General features: G+C 41.2%; 3 protein-coding genes across 4 annotated transcripts; 2 read left to right on the forward strand and 1 right to left on the reverse strand.

Moving 5' to 3' along the window:
* Positions 1 to 1,865: 1,865 nt before the first annotated feature.
* On the forward strand, positions 1,866 to 12,173 carry hapstr1a (HUWE1 associated protein modifying stress responses a). The gene is made up of 5 exons (XM_020646939.3): positions 1,866 to 2,307; positions 3,495 to 3,575; positions 4,560 to 4,627; positions 4,809 to 5,019; positions 7,148 to 12,173. Exons 1-5 carry the CDS (start codon positions 2,112 to 2,114, stop codon positions 7,462 to 7,464), a joined length of 873 nt encoding a protein of 290 aa, XP_020502595.1. The 5' UTR covers positions 1,866 to 2,111; the 3' UTR covers positions 7,465 to 12,173.
* Positions 12,174 to 12,818: 645 nt separating this feature from the next.
* dctn5 (dynactin 5) lies at positions 12,819 to 15,872 on the reverse strand. The gene is made up of 6 exons (XM_020646952.3): positions 15,702 to 15,872; positions 15,483 to 15,551; positions 15,265 to 15,383; positions 14,965 to 15,076; positions 13,926 to 14,028; positions 12,819 to 13,498 (listed from the first exon to the last, which is right to left on the reverse strand). Exons 1-6 carry the CDS (start codon positions 15,747 to 15,749, stop codon positions 13,401 to 13,403), a joined length of 549 nt encoding a protein of 182 aa, XP_020502608.1. The 5' UTR covers positions 15,750 to 15,872; the 3' UTR covers positions 12,819 to 13,400.
* Positions 15,873 to 16,727: 855 nt separating this feature from the next.
* Positions 16,728 to 20,254, forward strand: ndufab1b (NADH:ubiquinone oxidoreductase subunit AB1b). 2 transcript variants are annotated; one of them, XM_020646964.3, is made up of 5 exons: positions 16,728 to 16,932; positions 19,131 to 19,256; positions 19,340 to 19,427; positions 19,729 to 19,844; positions 19,969 to 20,254. In XM_020646964.3, the coding sequence occupies exons 1-4, from the start codon at positions 16,765 to 16,767 to the stop codon at positions 19,818 to 19,820; spliced, it is 474 nt and encodes a 157-aa protein (XP_020502620.1). In that variant the 5' UTR covers positions 16,728 to 16,764; the 3' UTR covers positions 19,821 to 19,844; positions 19,969 to 20,254. The 2 variants fall into 2 exon arrangements, with proteins under 2 accessions (XP_020502620.1, XP_020502621.1); XM_020646965.3 differs by having other exon boundaries at positions 16,730 to 16,932; positions 19,131 to 19,250.
* The last annotated feature ends 929 nt before the right edge of the window (positions 20,255 to 21,183 follow it).

Raw genomic sequence — 21,183 nt, forward strand, 5'->3', positions numbered from 1 at the left:
CCCCTCTGGGGATCAATAAAGTACTATCCTATCCTATCCTACTCATCCTCAACAGGTTGAACATGTTTTGTTGTCTATTGATGATCCTGCGTCCCTCACTCTACAGTGAATTGTGGAGTCCCTCAAAGATCAATACTGGGACCAATTTTATTCTGCTTCTATGCTCCCTCTTGGCCGCATTATACAAAGACACAATATTCAGTTTCACTGATGACACAGAGCTATATCCCCCAGTCAAACAAAGGGCTTCTCCACTCCTCTCGCGTCTCTGAATTTAATTTTACTCTAATTTTTTACAGACATTAAAAATGAATGTCGGCAAATATTCTCAAATTAACCCTTGTAAAACTAAGATTTTAGTAATTGGTCCTGATAGGTTTGCACCCTGACATCCAGTTCTCCTTTGGTCCACATCTTTTAATGTGAAGCAATGTGTCATGAGGCTAGGTATGACCTTTGACAGCAAACTGAATCGTGGTAAACACACAAACCAAGTCGTCCAGTCTTATTTAACAACCTCAGGAATATTGCAATATTTAACGACACACAAACAAGCATTTATGCTTTGACCTCTTCACAATAAGACTATTGTACTGGTCTTTAAACAGGTTAACAAGAACTTCAGTCGTATCCAAATTGCGCAAAATTCAGCATGATGTGTTTCTTTAGTAGTTGTTGCCATTTTCATGACATATCTGAGTTTATCCGTTTGGCGCAAAATAAATCAATATTTTGGTAATGCAATAGCAAGCAAATTCTACTTCTACTTAGGCTACTTAAAAATGTTCACTTTATTTACGAGCGAAAGAACTTAAAGTTTCTATATTTTTGGGTTGCAAGAACTTCTGTATCCAATCATGAATTAGCGTTAATTAAGTGTCAGTGGCGGTTCTAGACCACTTTTAGTAAGGGGGCCAAACTAGGGCCAGTTGTTTTGTCAGAGAGGACATCAAACCCAGGTGAAAAATAGACAAAGATGATCTCTAGATTGTGAGTCCGGTTGTTGAGTCAAATACCAGTGAGTTATTAGGGGGGCTCTTCCTTTTGGAGGGGTGGCCGCCGGGGGGTCCAAGATCAGTGTTACAGGGGCACTGGCCCCTGTTGGCCCCTGCCTAGATCCGCCCATGCTAAGTGTCACCGTTTCCGCAGTGATAAATCCTGGCCTCAAGGAAGAAACAGGAAAGTTTTGAGAGATTTGAGAAAATGGCACCATCCAGTGGCGAAAACATAGAAACAAAAGACAGCGCTAGAGTGATATAAATGCCTTCACAGATGAGCTTTTTACGCCTGTTTCATTATCAATCAACAACAATGTTTTGTCTTTGACTATATAGTCATGTTAGTCCATTTACATCTAGCATTTATGCTTTGATCTCTTCACAATAAGACTATTGTACTGGTCTTTAAACAGGTTAACAAGAACTTAATCAGTCGTATCCAAATTGCGCAAAATTCAGCATGATGTGTTTCTTTAGTAGTTGTTGCCATTTTCATGACATATCTGAGTTTATCCGTTTGGCTGTAATTATAATTTAATTATAATTTCGTCCAAAGGTTTTTTTTTTAATATATGAAATATAATTTTATATTATATTATATTACTAGTTGTTTTGTTTTTTGTTGTTATCACGAAGCAGGTTTTATTTTATGACAATAATTGTACTCTCTTGCAAGCTTAACTGACAGAATTGTGAGTGTTGCTCGTTTGTGTCAACACGGTGACGGACTTCTCGCGCAGCCAATCACGTGTCGAACAAAAGCTCTAAAGCCCGCCCTGCAGTGGCCCCAACGCGCCTATAACACGCTTAAACGCGATGTAACGGGCGGACTTAAACGCACAGCAGGGTAGTCTGCGATATATATATATACACACACGGACGTCGCCAAGTAGGAAAAAAAAAACAGTTAGCGAAGCTCATCTGCCACATATGGTGTAAAAAAGAGGGGAGCTATGTTACCGCTTGGAGTGCGAAATAAAACAACGCGAACTGTACTCATGGGTTTTTCGCACATACTTTGTTAAATATATAATCCTTTTATAAATATTAACACACTTATAAGCGCATTTTTTTTTTTTAAAGCGGGTGGGGGGGGGGGTTTTAGTGCACTCAATGGAGGAGAAGAAGGAAGACGGAGACTCGGAGATACAGGAACACGGACCCGAACACTGGTTCTCAAAATGGGAGCGGCAGTGTTTGGCCGAAGCGGAGCAGAGGGAGCCGAGCGAGGAGGAGGCCGACAACGACCAGGATAAACTGTGGCACCTTTTCCAGAACTCCGCCACAGCTGTAGCACAGTTATACAAAGGTTCATACCAGCACCTTCTATATATATATATATACACACACACACATGTATATATATATATCACTGTTTACCCGGCTGTACGTTACCAGTGTGTGTTTGTCATCAACCTGCCTTCTTATCGATCTACTAACGTTGTCGGTGGAATCAGCAGAATGCTAACTAGCCTTAGCAACCGGGACTCTGGGGTAACGTTTACAGCTGATTTTGCAGAGCTAAATTTAGCAACCTTGTGGGCATCCAGCGACACACTTACGAGCTTAAATCGTTTATAGTTAACCCCTTCTTCAGTAATAATCACTTGTGTGTATATTAAATGGCGTTTTTTGTGTTTTTTTTCAGTAAGTTAAATGTGTCTTCACACGCAAGCTTGTTGACATGAAGTTGGGACAGTAGGTGATTGCTAACGGTTAGCAAAGGGCTAGTTACAAAATGGCGATGGTAACAACAATCGTAGCTACGCGACATTCCCCCCCAGATGACAAGTCTCTTTTTTTTTTTTTTTTGTAAACTGTCATCTGTTATACCGGGTTTGAAATGTGCAATCAACACGTTGAAGTGTACACTAATAAATAATAAAAAATAAGAAACCCCCCCCCTAGTCTGCTGCTGCTGCTGCTGCTGACTGAGCAGATTGTAAGGCAAAGAGAGGCAAAGCGTTATTATCACAAAATGGCGAGGATAGTGGAAAAATAGTGGTATGTCAGCAGTCTGCAATGATGCTTTAGTTTTCAGACTACATAAGTAAACACGCAAATTGACAGAGCTGGACTTCAACGCTTCATTTTTTTTTGGTTATTGCATGTTTTAAAATGGCTTTGCAACTTTTACTGCTGAGAGGGGCAGTTAAGAAGTTTTGGTTTTTTTTTTTTTGTTGCCGGTGCTTCATTGCTAAAACAAGCTGCTGCTGCTGCCAGGTTGGCCATCTAGCGCCGGCTGACAGTTATTTATACGCCAAACCCCTGCAAGTCCAATGCAATTCTAGATGCTAGACAAAATGGCGAATGAAAATGATCCTCACCTCAACCCTGTAATCTTCAAAAAGCTGTTGTGCCTCTCCGGTGTTTTTTTTTTTATTGGGTCACTTTATCACGATTGAATGCTTTTGTTTTTAAATAGCTGCTGCTGCATCATGTGCAAGACACTAAACATCTTTTCCCTTTTTTTTTTTTTTTTTTTCACTCCCACAGACAGAGTATGTCATCAGCAGGGCCTGTCATTGTGGGTGCCATTTCAGAACTCTGCCACAGCAGTAACCAACCTTTACAAAGGTACTTCACCGCCGTCCTCCCTCTTTCTTTGTGTCTTCTCGTACAATTCTACAATTCACTTAGCAGACGCTTTTATCCAAAGCGACGTACATCAGAGAGTAAGTACAACACAAAAAAAGGGAACAATGTCAGTAAGAGCAAACGATCAGCTTTGAGTCTGATTGGACACACAGGTGCTGACAGGAAGTGACCAGAAGCAAAGCACAACATTGAGGGCAGTTCTTGAGAGCTCTAATCAGTATAGAAACCATCTTATAAGTCGTCATTATCAAACAAAAACCATCGTCACAACCATAATCATCAATGATGTGGAGACCATCATCATTAAGTTAGTAGGTATTCATGAAAGAGCTGGGTCTTTAGCTTTTTCTTAATGTATTGATCTGTTAACCTCTGGCCCTACAGTTGTTATTGTTCTTTATCCAATATATAGATGGGCTGCACCCGGCTGCCGCTGTACTTGATAATGTAGACATGTTTTTTTTATTTATTGATAAGCTCACCCAACATGCAATACACACAAACCTCCTCAGTATTACTCTTATGGACCTGTATTGATCAATTTATCACAGGGGCTTGTCTTTTTTTATGTCAGTGAAAGACGTGTTAATTGTTGGGTAAAAAACAGACTGTATTCTAGAACAAAAAAAAAGCAGGAATTCATCAGCGCAATAGAGCTGTTTTAGAAAAGGTCTAATTGTGCTGTCTGTGACTTGTGACAAGTTTTGGAGAGGCAGATTGCTAGAAAAGGGTGAACCCTCTAGAAGAAATGCTGTTGTTGATTTGTGAAAGCAGGCGTGCGTGAGCTTTTTCTGTTTTGACAAAACTAATATACAAACCATTTGGCTTTAAATTATGACATGATGTACTAACATTACACAACAGTTTATACTCTTTATCTTAAACTATCACATTTGCTTTCCTGTGGTATATGATGATGATAAACAGTTATAGTTAATCTTTTATTGTCGTCCACCATAACAGAGAGTGTGGAGGCCCATCAGAGGAGCTTTGACCGGGGCTTCCAGATAGGACACCAACGGCGCAATAAGGTGAGTCCCTTTGGTCGTTACGGTATGTTTTTGTGTAGATAGGGAGATTGTTCTATCTGATATGAAAGGTACCGGGTGCTTAGATAACATGCAAGTTTCACACAAAGGGTTGTTATGAAGAAAACGTAATGCAGGCTGTATTGTTAATCAAATTAATCCTGGGCTTGTTTTGGATTCGCAGGATATGTTGGCCTGGGTGAAAAAGCGCCGGAGAACCATCCGTAGAGAGGATCTTATCAGCTTTCTGTGTGGCAAAGCACCACCACACAGGAGCAGCAGGGCCAACACCAGACTGGCTATGGTGGCCCCCAGCCGGGCTAATTCCCCAGCTGAGACTGGCTCATCTGTGGAAGCAGACCTGCAGCCCTTCAGGGAGGCCATAGCACTGCATGGTGAGGAGCAATCTTAAATATATTTTACATATGGCCTCAATTCTCAGCATATCGCAAAATGTTTAAATAATATCAATTCATGACTCAAGTATCGTGGGGCCTCTGGTGATTCACACCCCTACTTTTTATAATTGCACTTTTTCCTGTTTTTATCGTGCTCTGCCACTCACATCTCTGAGTATCTAATGGAGATCAGAGAAGATTCTGGAGTTCAGGAAAGAGTATGAGGCTGTTTCATTACGTGCATTACGACTTCGGCAGTCGCCTACACAGGTCAAAAGTCACAATGAAAAACTCAGGGTTTTTTGGTCACGTTCACACCAAGATATTTCAGGAGCTCTGTGTTTGTGAACGCAGCACAATTGGAGAAGTTCCCCTAAATGTTGACAAATTGTAACGCAGTCCACGCACTGAACTACAGTATGTTATGTTGTTTACTGCGTGTGTGCTATTGATAGTGTTTGTGTTTGTGTGAGAAAAGGTCTGTCCTTCACATGTTGCTCAGAGATAAGGGTTAAGGGTGTGTTGGTACTGGCCAATGGTGAGAGAGGGCCTCCCTTAGCTCCTTGTGTGTGTTGTAGAAACGTTTCATGTTTTTATTTTAATAACCCTGGTTTATATATTATTTAAATCTTACAACGCTCTCTGTTTTTAATTTATTAAAACACTGATGTCTTATGGGTGTGGGGAGATATCACCTGATATTAAAAAGTGACGATTTTTCTTGTCGAGTTGAAAAGGGCTAGACATATTTGTACATAGACGCAGCAGCAGCCATCATGGCCGAGTGGAAGAGTGTCACAGCTGATCTGTGATCTGTTTGGAACACCCACCTCGGTTGTGCATTCGTACATTTAGTGGCAGGTTCTTGATTTGTTTGAAATGTATGACTTTCAATCAGAATAAAAGACAATTTCTCCCGTCATGTCTATTTTGACACCGTAGTCTTCTTAAAACTTAAAATAAATATTCATCTCTTCTCATTAGCTGAGTCACACCGACACTAATGTATTGATCCTTCTGTTGTCCTGTAACGGCCACACGTATTAAAAATGATCTGAAGGTTTCTACGCTTTTTAAAGGGGTCCTTTTAGCGTGTAGCTCAAGATAGGGTGGGTTGATTTTGATGTCAGGCTTTAGGTATACACACAAGTGAGGTGTGAGACATGTGTGTCAGGAGGTTGCAGTGTGTGTCTCCTCTCAGGTTTCATATATTTCGCTGTCAACACCGATGATTGTGTGTGTTGGGATTGACACACACAGAACATTTTTACATTTCTGTGAACAACATTCTTCTTTCTGAAACTCACAAAAGTGTGTCAATTCTTACCTGTCGAGAAAATTAATATTTTTGGATTGGTGTAAACACATTATGGTTTAAATCAAAGTCATTGATTGTAAAATATAAATTTTACCGCAGACATGAACGTTTTTTTTTTTTTAATTATTCCTTCCTCTTTGAGTCTTTATTTTTGAGATGGCTTCATCTATTGCTCATGTCTGGAAAAACATCTTAACATGGCAATTCTGAAAATGCTAAACCCGACTCCTGCATTTCTCTGAAATCCAATATTGAGACTAAAACAGACCCTGAAATAACCACCTGAGTGAGGGACTTCTACAAATGAAGTCAAAGAGCTGCTAACTTGCTGTGCCCTGCCTCTCAAAAGGGGAATGTCTTACAACCGCCCGTGACTGTTAATCGGGAAACACAAACAATATTATCGTTCAAAATTGTGTTAAACAGACGGCAATGTAAATTTTTATCTTTGTGTTTGTCTTGGGCTAATCTGAGGAAAATTTATTTTTTCATTGATTATGAGATTCAAATAATGTCACACATTCTCAATGTTTAGTAGTTTGCATAAATGGCTTTGGTGGTACAGCTGTATGGATATCAAGCATTTAACAATACCCTCTACAAATAACTTTACCATACACAAAAATACCAACATGGCAACTAATGGACAATTGGTAGAAGCTCATCAGACTCTATAGATCCTCCGTTTGAGAGTCAGACACTTAGTCTGAACCTGGACTTCTTTCAACTAGCAGTAGCTTGCGTTTCCCCTGTATTTCTTTGTCCAATGACTGCCTCCTCATCTTTATACTTCTCCTCCTGTCACAGGTCTGAGCGGAGCCATGGCGAGTATCAGTGTGCGCTCCGGTGCTCCAGGGTCTCCAACACACGTCAGTGGCAGCAGCAGTAACGGAGGTGGCGCTGGCGGAGGCGGCTCCTCTGGCTCAGGCCCCGTTTGCCGCAGCAGGCGTAACGGGCTCCAGGACGTCGACCTGAACACTTTCATCTCAGAGGAAATGGCCCTGCATCTGGACTCTACAGGCTCTGCCTCTGCTGGAGGGGGAGGAACCAGGAAACGAAACTCCACCCAGTGCAGTGATGTCATCACAGACTCCCCTACGCACAAACGCAACAGGATGATCTGATGTGCTGCCTGCCTATGTTTGTGAGGGGGTGGGGGGGAAGCCTTGGAAACTGAGGCTCGGAGAGGGGGATGGATGGGCTCATGTGGGACAGATTTGCAGGTGGAAGGACAGACATATGGATGCCTGACTGTGCGAAAGATCCCCGCTGAAAATGAAAACAGGGACTGAAGTTTCAGCCTGAGTTCACTCTTCTGAGATGCGGAATGAATTCTGTTCCTTGTCTCCTTTCCCAACATTATTTCTACAAATCACTGAACTGCAATCAGATCACTCAAAGAGTGTGTGGGGGGAGGGGGAGGGGACCAGGGTGTTAAGTACTGCATCGCTGTCCTGGAAAGGAGACAGTGGAACGGAGTCAGCAACTCATTCTCGGATGCTAACAGTTCTCAAAGGGGGGGGGAGGGGGGGAGGGGGGGGATGCAGCGTACTGCTTGACAAGAAAAGCCACTTGATCCTTGACACATTAGTGCTCTTCCCTCCCATACCTTAACCTCACCCATCCTCACCCGCCACCTTAATAAGGAAGTGAGGGCCATGATCAAATCGACTCACTCACAGAATCAAGTTTCTCTCGCCAAATGTTGATTCCCACTCTTGTCAGAGACTGGCCTCTACATCGAACCACAGGCTCTGTTACTTTGAGGTAAATTGTCCAGTAGGAGATCATCTGGGACATCATCCTGCCGCTTGTACACAGTTACATTTCTCTGGTTACTCAGTTAAAGGCCTGCAATGTTCGGACATTCAGGCCGTATTTTCTGCTTCAACAGTGGCTCAATTTAGTTCCTCCTGTCTCCCCTTTTTGTCTTTAGTTCATCAGCCACCAGTATTACTTTCCTAGGTTTGTTGCCACGGCTTTTCAGCAGTGATAGCCAAGTTAACTTTTGGTTCTTTTTCCCTCTTGTTTTTTTTTTTTTGCTTTGTTATTGTTGTACTTGAGGATAATGAAAAGGATTTTTTTTTAATTATTACTTGTGTATACAGCTTCTCAGACAGCTGTTTCCTGACTGCGATGTCCTCTCCCTCCTTTACCCTTAGTCTTATTTTGAAAGCAGCTGCTGTTTTATGTGATCTTGCTGATGAGTTGCAATAAGGATTTTTTTTTTTTTGCACTTAGCTTTCACCTCTTACTCATGCAAACTAAATCGGCTCTTCCATTGTATCCCAGTCGTAGCCTTAGAAAAGCCCCGCTTGAGGTCAGTCCTTACATTACTTACCAGTTGGTGCTTAGAAAAAATAGGAATGAAGCGCTCTGGTTTCCAAAAAAAAAAAACTCTTTAGAAGTATTTGAATAAGTTGTGGAGTGTTTCTGACTCAGAGTCCTTTCGCTGTCTGTCAGAAGATTTCACTTGTGGAAAGATAATCGGTGAGCAGAAATCACAGAATTGTTCCAAATAAAAGTAGCAGTTTTTTTTTGTTTTTTTTTACAAAGACCCACCAAACAATGGCAGCCGGTGGAGAAAAGGGGGCTGAAACTCTGGCCCAAATGTTGGGTGTTTGGACTGGACACTATCTGCTCGACGTATAAGGGATGTGTGCATTAATGAGACGTGGATGGGTTTTTGTTTTTACCTGGTACAGGGTGATGCAACTCGCGGCTTGTTTTTGTTCTTGAATTGTTTGTTGCCTTCCATCCTTCTGTAAGGGAGTAGAGCAGGAGACACTGAAATCACACAAGTCACAACGTGGGTATATTTAACCATCAGTAAAGTAAAGTGAACGGGTACTGTTGTCGCCTAGTCTTTGTGCGTTTGTTATCTTTTATTTCTCTAATGATCTGTTTCAGGGGAGTCTGAAAATGGTTTGAGTTTAAGGGCATAACAGAATATTAAAAGAAACATTTTTAGCACTGCGCTATATTTAAGAGAGACATTAGTTAACAGACTTTAGAATACACATTTTACAGACAAATCGGGCCGTCTGCTAACGGAAATTTCTGACAAAAGCTGCAATGAGTTGTAAAAGAAGTGCAAAAGGCAAGGTGTGTAAACACGCAGCGGGAACCTCACACACACACACACACACACACACACACACCCACACCCCGCTGTACCAACCTGCTGGCTCTGATGTTACACTTTGCCACCGTCTTCCTCCCACTGTTCCTGCCTCCGATGGCGGATCAGGTGTGGAACGACTCCACCCCACCACTCTTCTTCTTTGCGTCACATATTACAGACAAGGCGTTACAGGCACAAGTACACCGCCTTCCATTTGTCACTGGCTTATGTTAACCACAAGGCTTTTTCCTTCACGTATAGAAGGCTTGGGCAGGATAACTTCACATATGTCGAACACAGAAGGTTTCTGAGTTTCTATTTGCCTGCGTCTCCCTGACACATTAGAACACGCTGACTCTTTTCATCGAGTAACGATTGGTCAACTAAAGGAGGCGGCCCTTTTCATTTAGCAATCAGAAAGTACTTAAAATTCAAATGATTTAAAAAATGTTATTTAAAAAAAACAAGTTAAGGGTGAGTTCACCAGGGTGCAACTCCCTGCTGTAGCTGACTTGTGAGATGTCAGTGTCTGTTTTTATTTTGATTCCTTGTTTATGTGGACTCATTCACCTCCACCTTCACGACCGGGAATCAAGGGGATGTCGTTTTGTTTGTATAACGCATGCCAGTTGTTATTCTGTTACATTTTGGAGTCACAGATTTCCCTTTTTGCATTCATAGGTTGGCCTCTCTATTCATACATTACTGACTTGTCAGAGTGAGAAATGAACCAGGCGGAGATTTATTGATTCTGTCCAGATGAACAAAGAATTCTGCATTTGGTTTTTTTAAATCTCTCATTCAAGTGAAACCACTGTTGAAAATGTAAACTGATTTCTGTGAAGGAGTGCCAACATGACAGTCTGGGTTTGAAAATCTGATTTCAGCTGTCACAGGTCTGATGACTAATGCAAGAAAAGAAAGATCCACATTTATAGAGTTGACTCTTGAGTCCTTAAAGCCCCATTAGGGTCCTTAACAGTTCTACACTCATTGGTCCTGCAAACCGATCGATTGCAGAATATGTTGCACCGGGCTGGCAAAGGATAAAAGACTGGTAGAAGTGCAATAAAAGTTGCTCGCCAATCCTGTGCACCAACAAAGTTTCTATCCTCTATCTGCTTTTTCCGGGGTGAACATATGAAGTTCCTCTTTCTACTGTCTCTGATCTTGGTCCATGATGACAGAAGTGCAACACGTCATACTCCAGAGCTGTTTTCACACATGCACTCCTGAAAACCTCTAGAACGTAACATGACAGCCTTCCTGAGTCGCTTATTCACACGTCCCTTACAGTAAGACGTTTTCCTTGTGTGACGGGAGGGAGGTGGGGGGGGGGGGGGGTCTCAGGTTGTAAGACGCAACCTAAGAAAGATGCTGCAGAAATCCCAGATGGCTTACAAAGCGACAGGATCCAACGCTATAATGAGTTTTTTTGGCCTTTGTGTCAATACTTGGTGAATTTGAGTGCACGGATCACGTGCACAAGCATCGCACCAGCTGGTTGATAGGTGATCCCCCCCCCCCCCCCCCCCTTCCTGCTCGCCTGTGGTGAATATTCCTGCATTTCACATCAGCTCACCCTGACTTCATGCAGACATTTCTTTAAGGTTCTGACACTTGAATTAGACTTCAGTGCATGTGTGAAAACTCCATAAGCCAAACCTACTTAAGATTGAAAACTGCAGCACATTGTCTAGTTCTGAAACCCTGAGATCTAAATGAAAATAGCTTCACACAAGGATATCATTGGATTTTAGGATTATTTCAGCGCCTTTACTCTACCAGAAAGGAAGTACATGTACAACTATCTTTACATTCTGTTTGTCTCGTTTGCTTCTCTCCCTACCTTGGTTTTCTTCTTAGAGATATGATCCCTTTGAGTTTAATTTATGAATCCAATCACCAGGTAAAGTCAAGTAACCAAAAAAAAGGAAAAAATGTATGCCTTGCGTACCTTAGCAAGTGTCCCCCCCCCTTACTCATGCTTAGTATCCTGTTTCCACTTCTGTCTTCCTCTAACTTTAGTTTTTTCCTTTTGCAAGCTCATCCAGTTCAGGGTGCTCTACCCTGCCAGTGGTGCAAAGGCTCACCTTTAAGGCATTTTCCTGTTGTTACCGGGCAGACTAAATGACAAGGAAGCACCTTCCCACAATACAAAGTCGATGAGGCCATTAGCGGTTTATCTTTCTGGTGTTTTGGAGGGAAATCCCACTCTGTCTCTACAGACTTTATCATGATGTCATCGATTTGCAATGCTTGATTAGATTGCAATGATAGAAGTCATGATTAATCATGTTTGCAGGGTGAAATTCAGATTTGTTGTCCAGAAATTCTCCTAAGAATTGGCTGTTAGCAACACTGTGCCGTCTTTCAAATCCCAATCATCCGATTCCAGTGTTTGAACTGCATTGATTAGCCGGTTAACTTTAGAGGGGGCACTTTAGTTTTTCTTTTCTCCCCCTGAGCCAGTCACCGGCCTTCATCCACAGCGTTTCAAAAAGGCTGACTCATGCCTCGTGTCTCTGGAGCCAACACTCTTCTCAGCTGTTTCTTGATACTTCTTTGTTTGAAAAAGTAATAAATGGCTAATCTATATACTTAACATTTAATTGTCGGTAAGATATATGTGGTTCACATTGTAAAAGAAATAAAACCATGAGTTGCAATTGGATGGACTATGTTTCATTAAAAAAAAAAGTAAGGAAACAGTGTGTTGTGTTTGCTTTTTGAAAATTAGATTTGCTTAAAATTGAACTGACTTTTTTATCTTCATTATCATGTCAAACAGGAGTTGAGAAAGTAGGGTCAGTCAGCACAGGAAGCTCAGTCTTTTTGTGGTTGCAGATATTTTTGTAAGAGCTTGCACCGCATGCTCATTTTCATGCACTTGTAATTTAAAAAAGAAGTAGTGAAAATGTAGAAGGAAAATCCTTACAGAATTCTCTCCATATCAGGGTCAGCATGTCTCACTTTAGGCCACTAGGTGGTGCCGGAGCACAGAACTGCAAAAATGAACCTGTATGTCGAGCGTCTATGATGAAATGCAAAAACATGTCACAGAAGATGCGTTATTTCTCTAACTGCGAGTTGATGGTTCTTTCCAGGATTTCACAAATATGGAAAGTGACCGTTTGTTGCAACAGTTTACAACAATCATCTATGATACTGAAAAAACAGATATTGATATAAATAAATCAAACCAACTTTGTTTGTAGAGCTTTTTTTGTATTATGTTGTATTATCAGAATAAAATCTCAAGCACCCCCTGCAGTTCTCGAAAGTACCCCAAGGGGGCCTCATTCCCCATTATTACACAACACTGTTCAAGAGCAAACACAGCTTGGACCCGTATTAGACTGGTTTTCATTGACATTTATTGAACTGTTGCACTATTTCAGATTAGATGTTGGCTGCCCTGCATTTCTAGGCATTGAAATCAACTCAGTATGAAATACGTTTCTGGACAAATAGCATTAACCAGCAAGAAAAAAAAAAAAGGTTTTTATAAATAAAAGTTACAGAGAGCAAAACAGCGGAAATGTTCATACGAGTGTTCTGTTGTCTAGATGAAGTGCAGATGTAAATAATGGAACATCATGTTACACAGCTGTTGTTTTTTGCTTTTGTTTTGGTCCATGGATTTCATTTCTAAACCAACACCTGTTTCCTGTCCATCTCCACCTACACAGAGCCACAGAGGTCCATGAGTTTCTAAATTTGAGCTTTTCTCATACTTCAAAGATAGCATCATATTGGGGCTTTTTATGAGACCAAAATGTGTTTCCTAGTTTGGAGAAATTCATGTCCTCTGAGTGCAGAAGGTGATCTTAAGAGAGCCCACATTGGTCAGATGAGAGAGCTGGACACGGGCCCAGATCCGGAGGTGGCTGGAAATGCTGCGGATCCTGCTGAAGTGTGTGTGGGAAGCAGCAATCAGATCTGGCTGAGGGGCAGAAACTTCTGGTAGTAGCTCTTTGTTACGTCGATCATCAGGTCCTGTGTGCACTCTGGAAGCTCCCCTGAAAATAAACCTGAGAGAGAGAGAGAGAGAGAAACGGTAAGGTAAGCGAGTCAAATCTAACCTGGCAGAAATGAATGAAAGGAATGTGGCGTCAACAGCATCTCTAATTCCAAGAATTCAATAATCTGGCCCAAACTTTTTTATTTAATTCTAGCTTTCAGCACTTTTCCATACTTCTTATTAAAAGAAATGGCAAAACTATAAAGCATTGAATCCGTGTCATCAGCCACCTGAAAAACAACTCTTTTGCAAGTTTTAAACAATTCCTCTCAGTTATTATACAAACCAACATGTGTAGATAAAATCCAAGGTTTTATTTATACCAAATGTTCGCACTACAGTCAACGACATCCTGATAAAACCTGAAGAAGAATAAAGAAAGCAAGAGAGGAAAGGCCTTTGCGTGCATGTTTGAATGATTGTGTGTTGTGGTGGACCTGGGCATCCAGAGAAGACAGTGAAAGGAGGCACCACAGTCTCAGGCGGGAGCACGGTGTTGTCTAAGATCTTACAGCAGTCCTTCAGCACACAGCGACGACCCTGCAAACACACACACACACACACACATCTTTTACACTTGCAACCAGAACAACCAAAAGCAGACATCTGCGCTTTACTGCTCAAACTTTAACATCTAAACCAGAATCGCGACATGTGACAGTCTGTTACCTTGGTCTACATAAATATTTTAAATATTCAATTGTTGAATCAACCGGATAGCCTAGCGGTTATGCCGCGCACCCCATGTACAGAGGCTTTAATCCTTGTCGAAGCGGCCTTGGGTTCGATTCCGACCTCGGCCCTTCGCTGCATGTCCTCCCCCACTCTCTCGCCTCACAAAATGTCCCGTCTCCCTTCAGCTGCCTAATTAATGTAAAACTAAACACCCTCTATCACCCCAAGAATTGTTTTGTTAAATCTAGCTATGTAATTCATTTATATATACTTATACTTAAATGTGTATTTATTTTTAAGACCACTCATTTAACCGCTTATAACAATTATTTATGACCTATTTATCATGCTTTTAATAGAGCCACTTGTACGTGTGTGTTTCTGCTGTTGTTTTTGTGTCTAGCATGTATGCGCACTGATGCTCTGTTACACAAATGAAGTTCCCAACGGATGAATAAAGTTATTTGAATTGAAAGGTAATAAAAGGTTTTTCTATTTCTGCTGTGGCAAGTTTACAAAACTTGAATCAAATTCTAAATGAAACGGGTTTCCTTTCGTTTTTTCCAGGTCAGACTCGTGTGTGTGTGCAGGCAGTTTGCTGCTGCGCTCAGTTCGTCTAAACATGAGCGCCATGTGACTGCTTCACCTCAGGCAAGAGGAGACACTGCCTCCGTTTGTGTCCTCTAAACCCAGAACACAACGCCGTGTCTCTCTCAGTCTGCTTTCTTTCTTTCTTTCCTCTCTCTCTAATGGATCACGAATGTGTGTGTGTGTGTGTGTGAGTTTTTCCATCCCACTCACTATCACACAGTTCTTGCCGATGTGGACGTAGGAGCCGATCTGCGCTGCGTTGACCACACAGTCCTCCTCGATGAAGACGTGGTCTCCGATGTGCAGCGGGAAGAAGGCCACTCTGGAGGGAAGACAGGGGAGAGGGAAGGAGATAAAAGATGTTGTTGTTTAACCCTGTGGACATTCACCGCGGCCTCTTTTTTTTAGTCATCATCACTTTATCCTTTAATATTATCAACATTATAATAACAGTTCAGGTTTGTTGATTTAGTCTCACTCTTTTCAGATCATACTGAGCAGAAGTTTTACCCTTTGCTGAACTTCTTGAAAGGTGGTCTGATGACACTCCGGCTCTTCACCACACAGTGTCTGCCCACCCTGACGTTAGCCAGGTCTCCTCTGATGATACAGTCGTTCATGACAATAGTCTGGAGGAAATCAGAAACACATAAATCACAACAAAAGCTCTTCATCTCAGTCTCACAGTAAACACAATGTGCTCACAGATGCTGTTTAGTTTTCCTTACTTTGCCATTCAACACGATGTTTTGACTTCCACACAGCACCGACTGTCTGCTCACTTTGTTCCCAGAAGCCTGAAATCAACCAGGAGATTTTAATATTGTGTTTAATGACTTCTAGAGTTAAAGAATAATGTCGATTACAGACCGCCCAACGCCCCTTTAGCTTTAGTGAGCTAAAGCGACTAGCCAGCTAATAATAACAACTTAAATCGAACACATTACCGTCTCAATGTACTCCGCTTTGTTGTACAGTATTTCAGATAACTCCATGGCTGTGGATTTAGAATGAAATCCAACAAAGTGTGCACTTATTAAGCACTAATAACATGTGTTTTGTGCTCTGCTGTCAGCTCTCCTAGCTCCTCTTCTTCTTCTTCTTCTCTTGTGACGCGAGAACCGGTGTTGCCAGATCTCGCGAGAGAAACAAGCAACCGGCTCTATGGAAACGAGCACAAAACAAGCTCAGATACATAAAATGAAGCCAAACAGGTGACCTAAACCTACCACGTAGTTTAAAAGAGAGGTCAACCAGATTTGGGGCGGGCGGGCTAACCCAAAGAAACGGGGGAAAAGACAAACTATCGCGATTTTTTTTTTTTTTTTTGGCTTTATTGTGGAGAGTTGGGAGAGAATCAGGAGGGGTTGATATTCATACAGGGAGCAAAGCAAGCCCAAAACACGCAACTGCACTTTAGAAAACAAGCCCAAAAAACCCCGCAACCCGCGAATGACGATATTTGCAAGCGACTTTACAGGAAAAACAAGCCCAAAGTCGCTTATAACAAGCGGACCTGGCAACGCTGGAAACCCCTGCTGGAATGGCTAATTCAGACCGTGCGGGTTGAGCACCGAATCATCGATTGACGGTCGTTGAAGAATATAACAGATGACATTTTAAGTTAATCTTGAATTTTACCGCACATCACTCGAGTTAAAACTTTACATTGAGTGCTGGATTCGTCTGATTCCTGCACTTTCCAGTTATTCCTCTGTAATGAATCATTCGTGTGACTCGGCGATTGATTGGTGTCCCTCAAGAAGAATTTTAATTTCCTTAACGCTTAGCAAAAAAAAAAAAAAAGGTTTTAATTTACACTTTTTTTTTTCATTTGAACTTCCTTCCTGATTTATAATTAGTTACACACAAAGAAAAAAAAAAGTGTAAATTAAAACCTTTTTTTTTTCTTTTTTTTTGTGTTGCGCATGCGTACAGCGAAGCCCTTGCTTGACCCCGTTTCTTATTCGCTTTGCACGCCGGGAGCTTTTCAGTCACTCATCCACCGTCATGGCGTCCCGTGTCCTGCTGCAGTGTGTCCGCTCGCTCGGCCGGCCCTCGCTGAGGCTTTCCGCCGCAAACCTCGCAGTCAGAGCCACCGCGGCCCCGGCGGCAGCCCGCCGACCCCTCTCCTTCGCCGCGGACAGCCGGAGGCCGCGATGGCTCGGACAGAGCTCGGTGAGTCTCCGGTAACATTGAACACACGTCGTGGCCTACCGTCTGGCTGCTGTGACCTACCCGACGTCTTTCAAAAAACGTCCGGGCTGCGGAGAGTTCACAGCGGCATGCAAGTTGTTTCTTTAACCACGAATACAAAAAGTACCGGCGTGAAAATCCTGCTCAGAATCCACGAAACCTTTAATCAGTTATATCCGTGGTTATACAACAGCCATGTTTTGCTTGTTAGCAAGTTAGCAAGAGAGCTAGGTAGTTGTCTTAAGTAAGTTCACTGGCTCATGTTTGTAGTGTTTGCAGATCTCTTACCTGCAGCCTGGAGAGATATTGATGATATTGATGACTCATTGTTACTAAGTCTAGTTAGTGAATATGCATCAAAAGCATGTTGCTCAAAATGCTTACATGCTGCTGCAGACAAGGATTACTTTTCATATTGTGTTAACTTTTAAGAAGCATGCTCTCTTAAAGGTTTGGATTATGTCAAGCTGCAAGTGATTCAGTACTCAGTTGTAGATATTTTCAATGACCAGACAAATGCATACCGGTATGTCCAATTTAAATTTGATTGAACCTGACTATTTACTGAGAAAATAACTTAAAAAGTTGGCTTTTAAATCAGGTTGTTTTACTGAGAAATAATAATAAAAAAAATAAAACATCCTCACTGGATCTAAATCTTATTTTTTAGGTACAGTTAATAAAAACAACCACCCAAAAGTCTGAGAGATCATTAGAGTGTCCTTGTGCAGGTGAGATAGAGATTCAGGTGTCAGATAATATAAGTAAATGAAATTATTAGATTAGAATAGAATGTCTTTTTTGTTATTATACAATTGTACAACGAAATTATTTGGCTTCACCTTAAAGTGCACACACATAGAGGCATCCACAGCTAAAAACAAGAAAAGAAGAAATAAAAAATAAAAAAGGAACTCTCATTCAGGTAAGATGGGCAATGTATGGTAGGAGTTATTTACAGGTAGTAGCATAACAGAATATAAATAGATATTGCAGAAATATAAAATAAAGTTTGGAATGTAAAATATTACAGAAATATAAATAAATATTGCACCGTATGAAATGTAAAATTATTGCAGAAATATAAAATAAATATTGCACAGTATGAAATGTAAAATAGTGCAGAAATATAAATAAATATTGCACAGTATGAAATGTAAAATATTACAGAAATATAAATAGAAATAAATATTGCACAGATCGAAATGTAAAATATTGCAGAAATATAAATAAATATTGCACAGTATGAAATGTAAAAATATTACAGAAATATAAATAAATATTGCACAGATCAAAATGTAAAATATTACAGAAATATAAATAAATATTGCACAGATCGAAATGTAAAATATTTTAGAAATATAAATAAATATTGCACAGTATGAAATGTAAAAATATTACAGAAATATAAATATAAATAAATATTGCACAGTATGAAATGTAAAATATTACAGAAATATAAATAAATATTGCACAGTATGAAATGTAAAAATATTACAGAAATATAAATATAAATAAATATTGCACAGATCAAAATGTAAATATTGCAGAAATATAATAAATATTACAGTCTGAAATGTAAATGTTGCACATGCTAGAAGTGTGTGTGTGTGTGGTGAGGTTGTGTGTGTGTGTGCGCATGGTGAGGGTGGGACGGTCAATGCATGTCCAGGTTCAGTGTGGTTATGGCTCTGGGGAAGAAGCTGTCCTTGAGTCTGTTTGTCTGTGCTCTGACAGACCTGTAGCGTCTGCCTGAGGGCAACATGTCGAACAGATGAAAGCCGGGGTGTGAGCTGTCCTTTACAATGTTTTTTGCTCTGTTCAGGCAAGTTTAAGTTAGTTTGTCCTGAAATATTAAAGTAAACAAACTGCTGGAGTAATGTGTTCAGCTTTACTCTTAACTCAGACAAAACAGTGTTAGAGCGGCTGAAATTCACATGCTTAGAATATGAAACTAGAGTCAAAACATATTATGAGCGATGTTACTAAAGTGATTATTTATCCGAATTTATGTGCTTCAAATCATGCCAGGTTAGCTCATATTTGTGATCTAGAGCTGCCTTTGTGCTTAAAACTTTTACCCAAGGATGTGAAGGGTCCAGTACCTCTATACCCTTCATGATTACCTTCAACATACTTACTTCCCCTGACCGCTTCTTCTTCCATCTCTCCCTCCTCAGATCCCCTCAGTAGGCGTGCTGTGCCGACAGTACGGGGACCTGCCCCCCCTCACTCTAGAGACCATCAAAGACCGCGTCATGTACGTCCTCAAGCTCTACGACAAGATCAACCCTGAGAAGGTGAAGGCGAGTGGCCACTAGCTGGGATACTATTAGACTTACACTCCGCACACTGACGGCTAATACCCGTGTGACTTTGTGTTCCTCAGCTGCAGACTTCCTCCCACTTCATGAAAGACCTCGGTCTGGACAGCTTGGACCAGGTGGAGATCATCATGGCCATGGAGGATGAGTTTGGTGAGTGTTTGTTGACGTAGCAGCGTCAGAGATACACAGTATGTTGTTATTTTTATATCAGCTGTTATCTGCTGTGAATGAATTGGTCCTAATTTAAATGACCTACACTGTCTGCAAATCCTTTTTTTTAAGCCACTTTACTACAACAGTTAAGTTCAAATAGGCCACGCCCCTATTATGGTTGTCTCTCATTCTTAAAATAATCAAGACAGAAGAGTTAAAAAAAAAAAAAAGAATTCAGGCGCAGTGAAGTTTGAACGCAGAACATTTTGAGTTCATACCCCGCTTGTTTCTCCTGCAGGCTTTGAGATCCCCGACGCAGAAGCAGAGAAGTTGATGAGTCCCGGGGAGATTGTACAGTATATCGCAGACAAGAAGGACGTCTATGAATAATGTGTCCTGTATCTCACCGCAGAGGTAAGTCTCTGTGTCGGCCGTGTTTCCTGCCTCTTCGCCGTCACTGTCACGCACACATTCTAGTTTTTTAGCTTGTTCGTTTATGACTGATCAGTTCTGTGTGTTTTTTCTTTTCCCCTTCCAGAGAGGTTGACCCACGACATGACCCCCGCAGGAAGCAGCAGATGGGCACCAAACCATTTCCCACTTCCTCCCCGTCAGCTCTTCTGTCCATAACAGCACTGTCGTTGGCTGTCGGTCTTGTGTTTGACTGTATTTAAATGAACATGTGCTTTTTGGAGCTTGGAGACAAAAAAACAAAAATATTAAACAAGGTTATATCACCGTTTTATTTTCTTCTTCTTCCAGCTCCACCCTGTGGTTCCGATGTATAATTTCTCATGAATAGATAATAAAAACACATGCTGTGACGATCTGATATTCATTCCTGTACTAACAGGAGCGTGAGCATCTTTTGAACGTCTGTGACTCCACAGATCAAGATTTACATTTGACATCAGAGCCACAAACACTAGTGTGAAGGTGTAAAAATCTTAAGATTGAATACACAAATTCTTGTAGTAATCTGAGTAGAAGCATACATCACACAGCTTTTAATGGGCGTATGCAACATTTTTTTTAGAAATGAAATCAAACTATGTCCCAATATTTAGACTTCACGTTGGCCTGATGCGGTCCTCTGACAAAATTATTGAAAAAAAAAAAAACTTCAGATTGGTTGCTATTATTTTTTTACCATTGATCTCTCAGGAGGGAAATATTTAATTATTTACTCACCCAACAAACCCTCCCAAACCTCCAGGACTGAGCTCTGCTGTATGGGGGGACGGAGCCTTCTATTCTGCCGCCCCACATCTATGGGATGATCTCCCTGACCCTCTGAGGGCCCCACAGACTGTGGACTCCTTTTTTAAAGAAAAAAAGGGCCTGAAATGTTTTTCTTTAAGAGCCTCTCCCTAAAACCATTGCTTTTAGATCTTGTTTTATTCCAAGATTCCTTTTTGTAGAGATAAAATTGTCAAAGCTGTAGAACATGCAGATTCTTGAATGGAGTTTCTAGCTTAGCAAGAACGGGCAACAAAGTTTTGAAGTGAGAACATCTAGATTATTCTGCCCTTTCATTTGAATGGAAACCAGTCTTTGGAATATTTTTTGGAAAATATAAAATGCATGTGAAGTGTGGGCACAGATTGCCAAACAAGTCATCCACCACGTACAGAGGCTTCAGTCCATCAAGCGGGCGACCCAGGTTCAAGTCAGACCCGTGGCTACTTACCTGCATGTTATTCCCAACTCTCTCGTTCCCTTCTTTATCTACTGAAGGCGAAAAGCCAACATG

This window comes from Labrus bergylta, chromosome 16, assembly GCF_963930695.1.
Source record: "Labrus bergylta chromosome 16, fLabBer1.1, whole genome shotgun sequence".
Lineage (NCBI taxonomy): Eukaryota > Metazoa > Chordata > Actinopteri > Labriformes > Labridae > Labrus > Labrus bergylta.

What these genes read in the sequence shown, in the direction of transcription:
- ndufab1b (XM_020646964.3), top strand. Translation starts at nt 16,765, where the DNA reads ATGGCGTCCCGTGTCCTGCTGCAGTGTGTCCGCTCGCTCGGCCGGCCC. An exon ending in GATGGCTCGGACAGAGCTCG is followed by an intron (nt 16,933 to 19,130) that starts GTGAGTCTCCGG and finishes CTCCCTCCTCAG; the next exon opens with ATCCCCTCAGTAGGCGTGCT. An exon ending in GGCCATGGAGGATGAGTTTG is followed by an intron (nt 19,428 to 19,728) that starts GTGAGTGTTTGT and finishes TTTCTCCTGCAG; the next exon opens with GCTTTGAGATCCCCGACGCA.
- dctn5 (XM_020646952.3), bottom strand. Translation starts at nt 15,749, where the DNA reads ATGGAGTTATCTGAAATACTGTACAACAAAGCGGAGTACATTGAGACG. An exon ending in TTCAAGAAGTTCAGCAAAGG is followed by an intron (nt 15,077 to 15,264) that starts GTAAAACTTCTG and finishes TCTTCCCTCCAG; the next exon opens with AGTGGCCTTCTTCCCGCTGC. An exon ending in TCGGCAAGAACTGTGTGATA is followed by an intron (nt 14,029 to 14,964) that starts GTGAGTGGGATG and finishes GTGTGTTTGCAG; the next exon opens with GGTCGTCGCTGTGTGCTGAA.
- hapstr1a (XM_020646939.3), top strand. Translation starts at nt 2,112, where the DNA reads ATGGAGGAGAAGAAGGAAGACGGAGACTCGGAGATACAGGAACACGGA. An exon ending in TGTAGCACAGTTATACAAAG is followed by an intron (nt 2,308 to 3,494) that starts GTTCATACCAGC and finishes TCACTCCCACAG; the next exon opens with ACAGAGTATGTCATCAGCAG. An exon ending in AGTAACCAACCTTTACAAAG is followed by an intron (nt 3,576 to 4,559) that starts GTACTTCACCGC and finishes CCACCATAACAG; the next exon opens with AGAGTGTGGAGGCCCATCAG.